Source organism: Bombus pascuorum, chromosome 14, assembly GCF_905332965.1.
Source record: "Bombus pascuorum chromosome 14, iyBomPasc1.1, whole genome shotgun sequence".
Classification (NCBI taxonomy): Eukaryota; Metazoa; Arthropoda; class Insecta; order Hymenoptera; family Apidae; genus Bombus; species Bombus pascuorum.
Genome location: NC_083501.1, coordinates 3,529,245 through 3,545,415, shown reverse-complemented (window position 1 = coordinate 3,545,415; position 16,171 = coordinate 3,529,245). Strand labels below are relative to the sequence as shown.

General features: G+C 30.7%; 1 protein-coding gene and 1 long non-coding RNA gene across 4 annotated transcripts; one reads left to right on the top strand and one right to left on the bottom strand.

Annotated features, from left to right (window-relative positions):
- The first annotated feature begins 1,914 nt into the window (after positions 1 to 1,914).
- LOC132914201 (eukaryotic translation initiation factor 4E transporter-like) lies at positions 1,915 to 14,254 on the top strand. Of its 3 annotated transcripts, none has more exons than XM_060973093.1 (16): positions 1,915 to 2,478; positions 3,407 to 3,504; positions 4,536 to 4,609; positions 4,756 to 5,020; positions 5,114 to 6,004; positions 6,103 to 6,457; positions 6,539 to 6,672; positions 6,757 to 6,837; positions 6,915 to 7,082; positions 7,166 to 7,393; positions 7,485 to 7,662; positions 7,918 to 7,989; positions 8,238 to 8,504; positions 9,921 to 10,091; positions 10,191 to 10,565; positions 11,061 to 14,254. In XM_060973093.1, the coding sequence occupies exons 1-16, from the start codon at positions 2,295 to 2,297 to the stop codon at positions 11,306 to 11,308; spliced, it is 3,789 nt and encodes a 1,262-aa protein (XP_060829076.1). In that variant the 5' UTR covers positions 1,915 to 2,294; the 3' UTR covers positions 11,309 to 14,254. The 3 variants fall into 3 exon arrangements, with proteins under 3 accessions (XP_060829076.1, XP_060829075.1, XP_060829077.1); XM_060973092.1 differs by having other exon boundaries at positions 6,536 to 6,672; XM_060973094.1 differs by lacking the exon at positions 7,918 to 7,989 and having other exon boundaries at positions 1,916 to 2,478; positions 6,536 to 6,672.
- Positions 14,255 to 15,101: 847 nt separating this feature from the next.
- On the bottom strand, positions 15,102 to 16,116 carry LOC132914221 (uncharacterized). The gene is made up of 2 exons (XR_009659536.1): positions 15,979 to 16,116; positions 15,102 to 15,809 (listed from the first exon to the last, which is right to left on the bottom strand). It is a non-coding gene; the product is annotated as an uncharacterized LOC132914221 (long non-coding RNA).
- Between the last annotated feature and the right edge of the window lie 55 nt (positions 16,117 to 16,171).

Below are 16,171 nucleotides of genomic sequence, written 5' to 3'. Positions count from 1 at the left end.
AGGTATATAGCTAGAATATAAACTCAACAATTAGATATATATGTATGTATGGCGTATGAGACGTAGATAGATCTCACATAAAAGATCTAGAAAAAATAAAGTCTGTATAGTGTGTGCTGTGAATTTTACCTTACTCGAAGGATAAACGTGGTAAAAAGCAGAATGTCTCAGGAATCTGTGACAAATGACAAGCAACTGCCAACTCCTAAAGATAAAGGTATGAGATCGTCTAGTTTACATTCTACTACGTTAATTATATGTTTCTATATGTATACGTGTATGTATATGTATATATTGTAAGTATACATCCATATATATGTATACATGTACACACACACACACACACACACACACACGCGCGCGCGCGCGCGCGCGCGCACACACACACACACACGTATGCATGTATGTATGTATATTTTATTATTATTGTATCACTTTATATGTATTGCATTCATTTTAGTATTATATTTATGTATATATATTTATTTATTTATATATTTTTATTATTATTGTATCATTTTATATATATATATGTATGTATATGATATGTATATGTATATGTATACACAGTACACACATATAAATGATCTGTAAGAATTATTTCTTTTTTAGATATATGTTCAAATTATGATTGTAATTTGTTGAATTTTATATATTAAAATAACTTTTGATGTCTACTTTGTTACTATCGTTGTAAGATTTATTATATGTTATTGTGCAATGTTTTTCTGTTTTTAATGTAAAGTAAGATATAATAATGAAATATTTAAGTTATGGTAAAGATAGGTATATTTTAATATTTGTACTTACAAATTTTTATTATCTCCTTTTTAAAACTAATTGTACGTATTTATTTATCACATGATGTAGTTACAAAACGTTCTTTTTTACTGTATTTTTTTATTAAAGCAGAAATTATACATGAATTTTGATGAAACCTTTAATATGAAAATTTGTTTGGAAGGTGAGAATAGTAATACATATTTGATTTTCTTTGAAATGTGTTTGAAAAGTTCACTCTTAAAGATATTAATATATATATATATATATATGTACATATAAAAATTATTGGAATTATTGTTCTGTATTTTATGTATAGAAATGTCTATGAATAGCTTGTAATGGAAGAAAAAGATTGTTCTCTTATTAGTAATGTTATAATTTCAGAAAAGAATATTTAAATTTTGGTTATTTGATTACATATTGCCTGTTCATATGTTTAAGCATAAAAAATCATATAGTGAAAGATATAGTAAAATGTGGTATTATAATAAGAAATTTAGATAGTTTTATTTATCGTACAGCTTTTTTAAAATTTGTATAGATAAATACTGATGTAGTATCTATAACATGAATGTATAATAACGTATGTATATTATCAAAGAAGACAAAATATTTGTTAAAGATATTAATATTCATTTCAAGGTATTGAAAATTAAGTTATTTATATATTTTAAATTAGTTAACAAACATGATTTGTGTATCTAACATACAATCATAAATAATACTAGAACGTTATATAAATAATATAAATAATAACATAATGTGGTAGGTATATATGCAAAAAATTCATAGTTACAAAATAAACAGGATATTTTATGATGTACAATATTTTTTTTTAATTCATTCAGTACATTATCATTTTTAAGTATTAACTATATCAGTATTCATTTTCTAACTTTTATTTTAAATATTATTGGTAATAATAAATATGATAATAATTATTGTGCCAAAAAGATCTATTTAAAACTAAATAAATATATGTAGAAATATCTAAATATTTATTTGTCCAGAAAATATCAGTTACAAATTACGTTCAAACGTACCTACAAATAAAACCAGTAAGACATAGGTTGACAATAACGTTCTCAGGGACATACTTGATTGGATTGTAAACTCTGTCCGCCTAAAAACCAGCTGCCGGTTTAGTCAGTTTGTATCGTGCTGTACGACGTGTAGTATCTATGAAAATTTAAGAGTTTCGTTTCTTAGGCGTGTTACATGAACGTAAACGCAATCAGAAAAATTCGACAAATTAGAAGAGATTAAAAAACAATAAGCTTTATTCAATAGTGAAAAAATCATATGAATCGATCAAAGTTATACATTACCGACATATAATTTTACATTTCTTTATTTTTCACCGTTTCCGTGTTAAGTTGGTTTGAAACGGCAGTTCTTCGTCCGTCTCGTCCTTCGTTGATAAATATTTGTTCGACTACTTGATACGATTTCAACCAACGAACCAACAGTATCGATAAAAGTATAAACGAAATAAATTCGAGGAAATTAAAATGAAACTAGACAACACACGCGGTGTTACTGTTATTTCGAGTTGGTATCGACGACCAAGAAAACGTCCGCTGGTAGGACCAACAGGATCGCCTCTGTTAGATGTGACTTTAGCTATACAAACAAGGCCTTTTCGGTGGTCACGCAAAAATAAATCTGCTAACATTACAAAACGGGTTACTTTTCGTAAGTACTTCTGCAGTGAATAGCCAATATCTCATTTTGGAATTAAAGGTTGGAAAGAATCTATCACATCACGCGTTCAAATCTTCGCTATGTCTAACACAAATGGCGGAACTTAAAGTTCGTTATTCCATATCATTTATACACAAATTCAAGTGGTTTGATAGTTTTTAATGGCTATTAAGCAATTCGAAAGTTATTATATACTATAAATTTTATAAACTTATATTTGAAATATCTTTTTAGCTAATCAAATACAAGTTATATTTATAGGTACCTTAATACTTACAATGGTTATTGTAAAAGATATTGGCACATACCGTTATTTTTCAAAGAATCATTTTTTTAGTAGATTCTACATTCCATTTTCATAATATCAAATTTTTATACTCGTGTGAAAATACATACTAATTACATGAAATTTAATATATTTAATTAATATGTTAAATGCTATAATAAATACAATAATGTGCAAATGTGTAATCACTATATATAGTAGTTATGTATTATATGTAATAAAAATATATAATTCAATTTTTAAAAAAAATACGGATGACCTTGAAATCTTTGAAACGCCTCTACTTCCGATGCAACCATATGTACCACGTGATGCATCATATATAGAATTCATTTAATTTTGTATAACGAAATTTTCTTCTATTTCATATAATTTTGACGTTATAACTTATGTATCATATCATGCCAGATTATATTTTAAATAAAGAAAAATTGTAGATTTTTCATAAGATCAACAACTGCTTGTACTTAATAATAATTTTGCCCGTGCATATATATATATATATATATATGTGATGTAAACTATATACAACAGAATACTATTAATGTTTTATTTTTAACATTCTAAAGGAGGAAGTGTGTGTATAAATAGATAATACATAAATTTATATTCCTTATTTTAACTGTTTTTCAGGAGATGAAGCAATTATATCTATGTCGGTGGCTGGGGAGGTAACCGACACTTCAATTATGGAAGTAGGCCGTTCAAGACCTCAATTCCAATATTCCCGGGTACGATGTGTACTTTTATTATTAACTTACGAAATATTCTACCGAAATGTCATTTACGATTAACTTCTTAAGCGGATACACCGGATATATCCGCCGCAGCAAGTCGCTTGAGCCTAGTGGATACACATACATTCCCGTTTATACATTGTATTAGGACACCTGCTAGTTCCATATGAAACGTGTCAATTAATAAGTACCAAGAATTAATCGATTAGAATTTTATATTCATGCGACATTACATATGTAAAAAGCAACGTTTGTATTTGTATAAACTGCTCGTAAAAACAACAACAATATACTAAATTATGATAATTATGTATTGACCTTCACAGTTTTCTAATTTAAATTCTATTGAAAAATTTTAAGACGATCTGTAATCATCTATAAAATGCGTGGAGTTAAAGTTCCTAATATTTATGAACAGGGATGTATATCTATCGCAGCAAGATAATTATATGGTACGTTAATGTTAAGAAAAGCTATCCGCTTCTGTCGGCCAAATGTAGAAAGTTTAGTGGTTCAATTTAAACATTTATGTTTACATTTTGTATCTTTTTACAGCGTGTGTTATTATTATTCACAAATATTGGCACCAATACTTTGCTCAATGACTCGATTACGAAAGCTGATCTCATCTTTTCGTATCATTGATTTTAAAACATCCATATAAAAGATTAATCTATAATATTAAAAATTTAGAATTTAATTTAAAATTATAAATTATTGAATAATTTTCTAATATCTTATATACTACTATACCATAACATGAACCAGTCAGAAGTCAAACTGATTAACTCTATCAAGGTCAGTCATTTAGTTCCTAAAGAATTAAGTATACATATAGTATACTATATATATATATATATATATAAGTATACTTATATATATATATTTATATAAGTTGTATTGAGTTGCTCATTCAACTGCAAATATCACTGCAAATTGCAAATATTCTTCTCCACTTAAGAGGTTAAACATATATCGTAGATTAGATTTTTTGATGAAATAATAATTCATGGACTAATCTACAGGAGGAATTAATGCTGATAAAGAGTTTGCCATTATCTAAGAGGAGGCCTGACTTCTTAGATACTTCATATAATAAGTATGTTTATAATACTACATAAATTCTATTTAATACTGCATAATATCTATTTATATTATTTCTATTGTTTTAACATTTTTGTTTAATTTTATAGTTATTTCTTATGAATTATGTTCGCTTATTTTTTCTATCCTTTTTTTATTAAGTTCGCGTGGTGTATGGGATCCTGAACGTTGGCATTCGGATAGGAAGCGAAGTGATACACCACCGAAAGACGAAAGAACTGGACGTGGTGATCAAGTTACTGAAAGTCATAATAAACGTCGCAACGGAGATCCAAGAGAACGAATTCGTAAGGAACAAGACGGCATAGTATTGAGTCCTCAGCGCAGAAGTTTTAATTCAGGTTGTTTTGTCAACGTAAATCAACCTTCGAATCGACGTCCTGAGAGTCCAATAGGAAAAACAGAGGTTGTAATAATTTATTTAAAAAAACAATTATTATAGAGAGATATTAAAGTTACTAGAATTATAATAAAATGCATGACAAACTATTACTTACAGGTTAGTCATAGGGAACCTGTTCGTCGAATTGGGAGCGGCAGGATTTTAACTCGCGATATATGGGACTTCAGACCTGAGAATGAGAAACTGGAACCTGCTTTTCGGTCTGGAGCAAGTGGTGGTACTTCTATGCGTGATCGTGACAACAGGGATAGTCGCGATGGAAAGGATCGGGAAAATGCAAGGGAAAGAGATCGTGATCGTGATAATTTGCGTGAACGGGACGAGAGGAACGAACGGTTTGAGCGAAGATCATTTGGTCGTGACTATGGTGATAGGGATAGGGAACGCGATCGAGATAGAGCAGCTGAACGGAATGATCGTAATCATCAATCAGAACGTGATAAGGATCGTGGACGCGAACGAAGATTCAGTAATGATCGCAGGCGAACATATAGCGAAAATCGTTGCGATGCAGATGAACCAGAGTGGTTTAGTTCTGGACCGACATCCCAGCATGATACCATTGAGTTAAGAGGTTTTGAAGACATACCCGAAGAAAAAGCGGTGAATAATAGCAATAGCAATACTAAGAACAAAAAACAAACTCCGGTACAGAAGAAGCGCGGGAAAAAAAGTTCGATGGAGAAAGATGGAAAGCAAACTGAAAATTCAGCAGGTCCGAAAGGACGAAGTACACCGACCGCGATGGATCAACCTATAAATGTTGTACCTGCTCCTCATTCGCCAATCTCAGAACAAAGCGAGTCGACGTCTCTCGCGCAAAAACCGAATCACGATTCCAACGAAAGCGCTGTAACCGAACAAAGTTGCGAAACAACAGATAGTTCTAGCACCGCTAATCAGAATCAAGAAAATAGTCATCCTGATTTTAATCTAGATGAATTCTTGAAATCTGACACATTCCCTGGCGTACCTGGACTTTTAACAGTAAGTCTGTCTCATTTTTTATTTATGTAAAACAATATAGTATTTAATAATTTAAATAAAACGATGAGTATTAATAAAATTATATTTTATTTATACAGAATGGAGTTGGCTCAAACGGAGGTTCTTGTTCCCGATTTAGTCAGTGGTTTAAGAGGGAGAGTCCTGTTCAACAAGTAGATAGTCGTAGAACTTCTATACAAGATGATATATTGAACAATCTCCTTAATGATATTACTGAACCAAATATCCAGATTCCATCAGTGACTGAATCTAATACATACTTTGCTCCCATTTCTCCTGCTAATACAACGGCAACAAACAATACTACATCCACTACTGGTGTAAAGCTCCTGGAAATGCTACAACGTGGTAACAAACCAAGTCAAAATGGACAAGGGGATGCAGCTAGCACTGTCATACCGATGATGAAAAATTCATCTATTAAAGATATGGGTGAGAATTTCTACTATTAATTTTTTTATTATTATAACAAATAGAACACTATATGCTTGACTTGAAAATTTTTTGCAGAAGTTGGTGGAAAAGTTGTGCACAGTCTCGAAGAGTTGGAAGCACGCATGCGAGGTGGCGCTCCTCCACCTACGTCCTCGACTGATCAACCTCGTGTAAATAAGACTGAAGAAGATCTTTCTGCGTTTAAAAAATTGGTAATATTATGTCTATTATATATACAATAAATTACATTATAATTTTATCCTATTATTTTTATATATAATTTATTTATAATTTAGCTTGCTCAAGTGACTGGGGGACAGGCTATACCAGCGGCGAACGGTCCTATTTCTCAAAAACAACCTGTGACATTAATACAAGTAAGATAATCTTCTTATTTGACATCAAAATGGCACAATGTTTTGTTACATTCGAGATAATGTGTAATTTTCTGTAGTTGCTTAACTCACAACTGAAAACACAACCAATTGCCCCCCAACAATCGGTCCCAGAACCAATGCATGCTACAACATTTAATCACACTGGTTCTATTGGACCAACTCAACACCCACATCAGGCACAAATGCAGCACGAAAATCTAATGAAAGTATTACAGATTCAACAGGTTAGTAAGAAATGTTATTTCTAATTCAAAAAAAGAAAAAGGAGAAAGGTAACAATATTCTTCAACATTGACTATTTTTATAGCAGCAACAAAAACAACAACAGCAACAGCAGCAGCATTCAGACATGTTGTCTATGATGATGGGTGGTCAACGAATGTTAGGTATGAGTCCAGTACCACCAGAAATGCAAATGATGTTGAGTAACGCTCCAACAAGTCAGGAACTCCTCCAAAGACCAGAAGCTCAAGCAATTATTCAAGGTCTTCAACAAGGAGAAATAACTAGACAACATCTCATACAGCAACTACAGGTTTGCTTGTTTAACTAGAAAATAAATTTATGTGTGAATTTGTTTTTAATATATTAATCTACAATAATGATAATAATAATATGTGAAATAGAATCCAGCCATGCAACATCGTCACAGAGAAGTTCTAGTAAACATCTTGAAAATGTATGGTGGTACTACGCCGCGTACAATAAGTCCGCATCCTAGTGCACCCACTCCTCAAGATCATATCTTGCAACAGATGTTGTATCAACAGCAGCAACAAAGGATTCCATCCCCTATGAATAATGGTAAGTTATATCTATTGTTTGTTTGAATAGAACTCGATTTTTTTTTTTTTTTTTACACTCGATAGGATTCACTTGTTCATATTATTTCAAACTAAAATTTTTTTTAATAAAATCTGAAACCTTCTTTATAATTATTCGTTACTATGCAATTAATGTGAAAATTGTGTGATCATTATTTTTATTATTAAATACATTTTTCATAAAGTATATTGTAATATTATAGTATATATATGTATGTTACTGTTTGGGATGCAGCTTATTGTCCACCTTCAATAATATCTCCAAATTTGACTGCTAGCCCCAGTACATTAACAGTACAGAATCCAGGTAGAATATAAAAAATAATAACTTTTTTTATTTTGCTATTCTCTTGCTTTGTGGTAGTAATAATAACTGGTAGTAATAAAATCGTATACAAGAAGGAGGAAGTGATCAAATACTTGATATAAATTATTTTAAAGAAATTGTAATTTCGTTCTTTACAACAATTCTCTAAACTTATTAGGACAGTAATCTGTCTATCTGTGTAGTGTTGTCCATTTAAAGCATGCTTGATATTTTATTATTTTTAACAGTGATGCAACATAGGGTCCCTTCACCGCGGGAGATTGTCATGCATGCTCAATCTATAATGCAAAGTGCTTTAATTAAGAAAAAGTTGGAGGAACAACGTGAAAACTTCCGGAAGCGACAGGATCAACAGCAGCAACAACAACAACAAGCTCAACAAAGAGCATCGAGCCCCGTTAATTCGCCAGCAAAGCAGACCATGAGCCCAACGCCACTTGCTTTTACCCCGACGTCAGTGTTACGTAAAATGACTGCCGATAAGGAACCCGAGGGTGCGAATCAGTCTAATCATCAATTAGAATCGAAATGCTTATTTTCATCTACAGCTAATGAGAATCGTAATAACACATTTAATACCAAAAAAAATACTTACACGCAACAATCCGCTTCTTATGATAATACAATTGAACTTACTAATCATACAAAGCATGGTAGTATGTCTGGGACTGAAGCTTTGAGAAATTTGCAAGAGATCGATAATAATGGCAACAATAACGTAAACATAGAAGAATCCGCGTTAAAAGACAAATATACTTCTTCTTTGCTACAACAAAAAGATAGGAGTAATAATTCGAACCTAAATAAGACTGAGGAAAATAGGCTTACTTATGAAAGATCATTGAAAGAAAATACCGATAAAGAATCGACCCTAAATGATACTAATAACAATAGCCCTCTTATTCTTGACAAACTGTTAACAAAGCAATTCGAGATTGAAACGATAATAGTCGATAATAATAATATATTAATAAACACAGAGGAAAACAAGATCGCAATTTTACAGAATGATGAAGTTGTTACTTAAACCACTCGGTATTTCGCGAATTTCATACATAAAAAGAATTCATAAGTTTGTGACTATTATCCGATGTGTAACATTATTTTTTTTTATTTTTGTATTAAAATGAGGAATGATAATTTTGTTTTCTTTTCTTTCTTTTTGCTTGACACCTTTAATGTGTTTGAGATTTAATTTGTCTGCATTTTGCTGCATGTTATACACGAAAATGAGTCTTTTAATTTCGAATATAAATATTAATCCTACTTAAAAAAAAAAATGCAAAAAGAATCAACTAGTAATATAAATTACATCTTCCTTCATAGACTAATATATGAACATATTACAAAAGAAAAATATGTTGAAATAGTTTTATAATAAAACACTTTATAAATATATTTCATGCTTTTAAGTTTTTCTTTACATTTTCATTCTTCCTTTAATGGAATGCTTTGAGATAATTTTATATTTTAATGCATGCGCTTGAGATTTTGTAACTTTCATCACTTGATATGGTTAAAGGAATTGCATGTATTTAAAAACGATATTTATGTAAAAGTTAAAACAAATTAGGCAAAGTATAAATATTTTTTTTTCATTTTCATACACAATTTGAATGAAATGAAGCATATTAACAATTCGTATTTTTCTTTAATCCTTGTTTATCGTTTTATTTTATTTGTTAATGATTCCAAAAATAAAAATACTTATAATCTTAGCTTAACAAAATATGTTTTTAATTGTATATTTCATTATGTATTGAAATGTGTCATACATATGCAATACTAATGAAAAACAGTTCTTTTTATCAGGTTGTATATGTAGGTTGTACAATATTCGTATATATAGTAAAGAAGTGAGAAATTAAATTCCTAATTTGTCTAATTTATTTTCTTTTAATTTTATATAGGAAATAGTAGCGATCCATCAAAATTGACGGCTCAATCACAGACATCGCAAATGCAACAAATGCAGTCTGCAGTTCAATTACTGACACAAGGAGTTCTATGTCGACACAATACCTTACGACCACAGTCTGTCCAGTCTACATGGTCAAATCCGACTATTAAGCAACATCCAGGTATGTGAAACGTTATAAAAATGTTTTGTACCTTGTAACATCTATTTTAAACTTGTTAGAATCAATATTTAATATCTATATTTCACTTGACTATCATAGGTCGACCAATAGTAAAAGGTGGTAGTGGTGGTGGCAATGGAAGTAATCAATTCCAATACAGTGCAAATTCAGATTTTCAACAGCAGCAACAGCAACAACAACAACAACATAGAACGGTTTCAAGCGTGTACGGTAATCCTGCACGCTCCAAACATACCATGACTAGTTCTATCCCACATCATAATGTTCCACAATACAATGTTGCTCAGAATTCGATGATAAATCAGAGGTCAAATAGTATGAATAATCAAATGAAGGTGCAACAAGCCCCTTCACATTTAGCTAACATGCAACATCAACCGCCGCAACAACAGCGGATTCTTAACTCACAAATGCAAATGGTTTTAAATCAAAACTACAACTCCAATCGTGCAGGTAATTATAATTTGTGCGCAAATTGATATAAGTAAGAATAGAAATTTTACAATTAATAAATATTTTATAGTTTACTAATAAAAGTTTTTCGTTTTTGCTACACATAGAGTATTTCTTCATTTTGAAACAATAGCATTAATTTTATTATTCTAAAATATTTTCAGGTGTTTACCTCTTCTCTAATCAAATTGCATGCAATGGTGTTCAGAAATTGGAATAATTAGATCTCACATTTTAGCCGTTCCTCTTATTTAAACCAATCTAGACAGCATTTATCTTTGGATCGAACTTAAAGTAATTAACTAATGCTTATTTTAGGCTGTCTTTTATTTTAACTAAATTACTCTATGCTTTTTCCTGATATTAAATACCAAATTAATATTTCTATTTCAAAAAGAGATACGAAGCGAATTAAGACATTATATTTTTCAACACATAGATTGAATGTGTACCAAAATAAATGGTACAAATAACACTGACATATATCTTTTACAGATGGGCGAGTAATGCGGTCGCAGCAATTAAACATGCCCGTAGGTCGACAAGCGTCACCGGGTTTAGGATATGTGGGTAGCAATGGTGGAGACCTGTCACCGACTTCGAATCAGTTGGCACGATGGTTTAGTCCAGAACTTCTTGCTCAAGCTCGGGCTGGTAAGCTACCAGAGCTTGTCCAGACAAATGTTTTATCGTTGGAAGAATTAGAAAGACTTCAACATGCATCAACTACAGTGCATAATTAGATTTATATTGTACCTCCTCATCTGTTTAATTGCAAGCACAGGAACCCATCGGCGCAGTCGTCGCTCTAACAATTTATATCTTTTAAATTAGATGGCTTTTCATATTAAACATTCAGTATGAAGATTCACTCCGATTAAAAAGAAATCCATTTCAGTAAAATATTAAAAAATGTCCTGCTTGCATATGCAAAGTCATTTAGGTAATAAACCTTAATGGAAAAAAGGTTTAGTGAAATAAATACCCACTTTGGAAAGAGACATTTTTGAATACGATACAGATTAGTTGAGCAGTATTTCCTTTCTATGAAAATGTCTTTTTCTTTTCAATTATATCTTATGACTTATTTGTAATAAACTTTACATACAGCATTACTTAGGAAGCTACAAATGTACAGAGGAATATGGAATAATGATATAGAATTGAGGATGATTAAAAGAAGATAAGCCATTTAAAAACAAATCTAATTGAACATCTTTCTATGAAAACAGATTTATTGCTTATAAGACTGAAAAAAAAATATAAAAATTCTTACTATTGACTATGAGAAAACAAAATAATATTTCATTATATATAGTTTCTAAATGGCAATAAAGCGAAAGTTATTTGCCTAAGTATGGACAGCAAGTCCTTATTTATAAATTACAGCGTAGTTATGGCTCGATTTCAAGAATTATTTATTATTGTGAAACCTTTATTATATGTATAACTTGTTACCGAGCTGCGGTGTTTTTAATTTAACCATTTTTTTTCGACCATTTATTTCTTACCGTGATGAAGCTTGCAGAGTCCTTTAGGTAAATAATTATGGTCGAAATCTTAAGAAAGTGGTAAATTGCAACACCCACGAATACAGTTATATATACAGAGAAAAGTGTCATATATTATATTCTACTTATATTATTACGAACAGTGTGGTCGTATGAACAGAATGAACATGCGTTAATAAAACAAGAGCAAGTACTCAACAGATCTTGCATATATTAAGGAAATAAATATATAATATATACTTTGTAGAAGCGTGAGGATACAGTGTTATTATCATGTTCGAAAGCGAAAGTTAGAACAAAACAATTTCAAATGCAACAACCTTGGCAGGTAGATAGAAAAAGCGTTTGCAAAATTTATTAAAAGGAAAGGGAATGCGAAAGAAAGGAATAGAAAGAGAGAGAGAGAGAGAGAGAGAGAGAAAGAGAGAGAGTGAGAGTGAGAGTGAGAACATTCCAACGGTTATAAAGGGACAAAATAAACGAAATACATTTACAAATTGAGATGATTTAATGTCGATATTGCTGCCAATATGTGTTTGCTTTATAATTAACTTGTTATTTTTTGTGATTACATTTTTCGTACAATCATATTTATATTTGACCGATAGCATCAATAATAATAATACAGAAACTTGTTCTTTTTTTTTTAACTTTTTTTAATCTAATTTGTTATTTGGTTGATGATTAATCAATACTATACTCTCATATCAGTTATATGAAATTGCATTTTCCCCTAATTTAATAATGAATGATTCTTTTATACTTCATTTTCGAACCTAGTAAGGACATTAAAAGGATCCGACATGATGTTAATGAATCAAAATATTTTTCTAAATTTCGTTTTGTGTTCACATATATGAACTGACAATTAAATAATTTCATTGAATTACGGAATTCATGAACTTCTGTTACATATACCCCCTGTTTTACAATGCTCTATTTAATAAAATTGATTTTCATATTTGAATGTGCTCATTCCGTCTTTTTACTTATTTTTTCGAAATTTTTTAATTAAAATAATATCTTTATCACATGAGTGCAACTTCATAAATCAGGAATGTCTTGCAACAATCATGAGTATATTTATGAATATATCTATGAAAATTTTTGGTTAAATTACGTAATTGTACACTAAATGTTGATTACAAAAATACTTGGCAAGAAACGGATATTTTCTGAGTTTATTACAAAACATCGTAAATGACAAATTTCAAAGCGTAAAACAAGAATTTCGTAAATTATATTGCAGATGTGCTGCAAATGATTATATAGGCTATGAGGAATGCAACAAATCTTTTCGGCGCCTTGTATACATATAATTTTCATTTCATTAAATCAAAAAATTTGATGAAATATATGTAATATGTTGTTTTATCTAGTATAGTTAAAAATCAAATTTTTAATATTCCTATCGTTCGAATGCTTTTCGATGTGGCGAAGGTGTGCATAATGTTCAGATTTATTTTTTTCGATCAATCTCTGTTCTTGTTTAGACTTATACGTATAATGCGTCCATAACTCTGCAAAACTATGCTATATAAAAGACAAGAAAAGCCATTGGAAATTATTTATGGGGAGTGTAATTACTACAAGTACTGCCAACAACAAATGTATTACTGTTATTAAGTACCAAAAAAAAGGAATAGACGGTGACATTTATCCTCAAATATCACTTACAGACAACATTGTTGCCTTAAGAGAGGCTATTACAATTGAAATCTATAAAAGAACGCGCGCGCGCGTGTGTGAGCGTGTGTGTGTGCGTGTGTGTACACATAGAACGAGACGATGTAAAACGAGATGTCCTTCACGAAATTGCATTTACGTTAGATTCATTTATAAGAATAGTAACGCTTGACGAATTTTTGGTAGAAAATCGTTTCTTATAAAATTGTAAAGAGGACTTTTAATTCAACTTTTTTAACGAATAAAAAGAAGGGTAATAGTATTTTGCGCTTTATTGATTGTAATATTGCAAAATATTTGTCCCGTGAACTCGCGAATTCGAAATATTGTTTCGTAATTCGAAAATTTTTGTAAATAATTCAAATCATAAACAAAAACTAAAGTTTATTGGCCATGTGTTGGGCTGATAATTTGTAAATAAAGTTACTAAATATTACATTATGTGAAATCTAAGAAAACGTCACAAATAAATACAAAGAACTGTAATTGTAATTTTAGTCATTTCATTTATTTACTGAAATAAATTGAAACTAATATAGTAATAATTAAAATTCAACATTTCTTCTTGACTTTATCAAGTGAATCCTTAATACTTAATATGATCATGTAATATAATCTTTATATCCGTAATTTAAATATCAGATTTATGTATGCGAAGCAAATGGATTGTTTACTACTTCTTTTATTGTTTTCTATTTGTTTTAATATCATTTTCATCGTAAAAGATAGATATTTACAATTCTACATGAATGTAAATATATTTTATAATATATTTTTTTAATGAACTTATATTATATTCTTTTGTGAAAGTAATATTTTCTTGTATTTTTATTTATTAAGATGTTTCCAGTTCTATTAATAGTCATGTATCACTTAATCGAACAAATGGTGAAACCTGGGATAGAAACTTCGGCTATTTCCGGCTAAACTCGTTTCTTGCCACCGAGAGTTCTCGAACTTACTAAGTGGATATAGAAGCTAGAATCACACGAGTCGTAAATGGCGGACCTCCATAGACGAAGGTGTGTTTCTCTCGTCCTTCAGAATATACTATTATCGGATACCTAAATCATCAGAACAACCAAAACTTGGTTCAAGTAATCGGCAATTAATTTTGGATTATCGAGTTTTTGTGGAAACTTCAACAATTATTAGAGGAATAATTAAAACACATATACCAGATTTTCTGTTTGCATTTACTCCACAACTCCTGTTTTAAAGGCGATTTTCACGCAATAACTGCATATTTGATTTTTGGTATTTATTTTGTTATTTAGATAATGATAGTTATCAATATGTAGAAGTGTACTGTTGAGGAAATGAACAAAATTATATTACATTTTGTGCAACGTATATTTATTTTTAGAATTTTGAAATATATATTTTAGGACTCGAAATTATTGATTGTTCGAAAAACATGTATATTGTATTGTGTCCCACACAAAGATTAATTCGAGAAAACAATAAAATTCGTTATTCGATCAAAACTAGTCAAATGTATTGTTCCATTAACGTAAGTAATACCCTTACAAGAAAGAGCAAGATATATCAGGTTCAAATTGTAAGTATGCGGATGTGATAAAAGGTGAGTAACATATGACAGAAAAAATATTGACGGAAAACCACGTGAAATCGTTTAGCCTAGCTGCCATTAATGGCAGCCATTGTACATTGTGCGCCCTTCAGGGTTGCCATTTTGCTTCTTTCTTCATAGGTAGTGCGATTGTAATTATAAAGGAATGTTTTGAGAAGAGAAATGATCGATTTTCCACTGTATTGAGAAGACTATTTTCACGACATATCTCGCAGGGATCTAATTTCCCTCTAACGGTCGCGGCTCGTTCATTTGTGATGCGTAGGAAAATAGTTGCGTGTTCATACATGTTTGTCATCTTTACTTATGTGTATGTATATTCAGAAATGAATGATGAACCACCACGACGAATTATTGTGAACCGAAAAGCAGCGCTCAATCCGATGTCTCGTACAGTGAGACCTCGAAGTGCATCACGACTTTCGGGGAACGTGTACCGGTGCTAGCTGAAAACTGATCGATATAATAATACACATAATAAAATGAGTCTCGTATATACGGAATCGTAAACGCGATTTGATACGAAATTGTTGAATTCGTTTGAAGAACCATGGTCGTGATAGCGAGTTAGACAAAGATATTTGTCGAAATCCGCGAGAGTGTGGACGCTTTAGACTTTTACCTGATATGCGATTCCGAGAGCTGACATCGGGTTACACCTTATCGGGATTTCGTCCGAAAGGTGGTTATATCTACGGAATATATTGTGTCTTTGTGCGTGCATTCTATAAGAAGTGACGTTCCATCGGATAATTAAACTGGTATGCCGAATTGGTACTTTTGATGCTTAAATATTCATCGCGATAGTCTAGTTC

What these genes read in the sequence shown, in the direction of transcription:
- LOC132914201 (XM_060973092.1), top strand. Translation starts at nt 2,295, where the DNA reads ATGAAACTAGACAACACACGCGGTGTTACTGTTATTTCGAGTTGGTAT. An exon ending in CTCAATTCCAATATTCCCGG is followed by an intron (nt 3,505 to 4,535) that starts GTACGATGTGTA and finishes ACTAATCTACAG; the next exon opens with GAGGAATTAATGCTGATAAA. An exon ending in TTCATCTATTAAAGATATGG is followed by an intron (nt 6,458 to 6,535) that starts GTGAGAATTTCT and finishes AATTTTTTGCAG; the next exon opens with AAGTTGGTGGAAAAGTTGTG.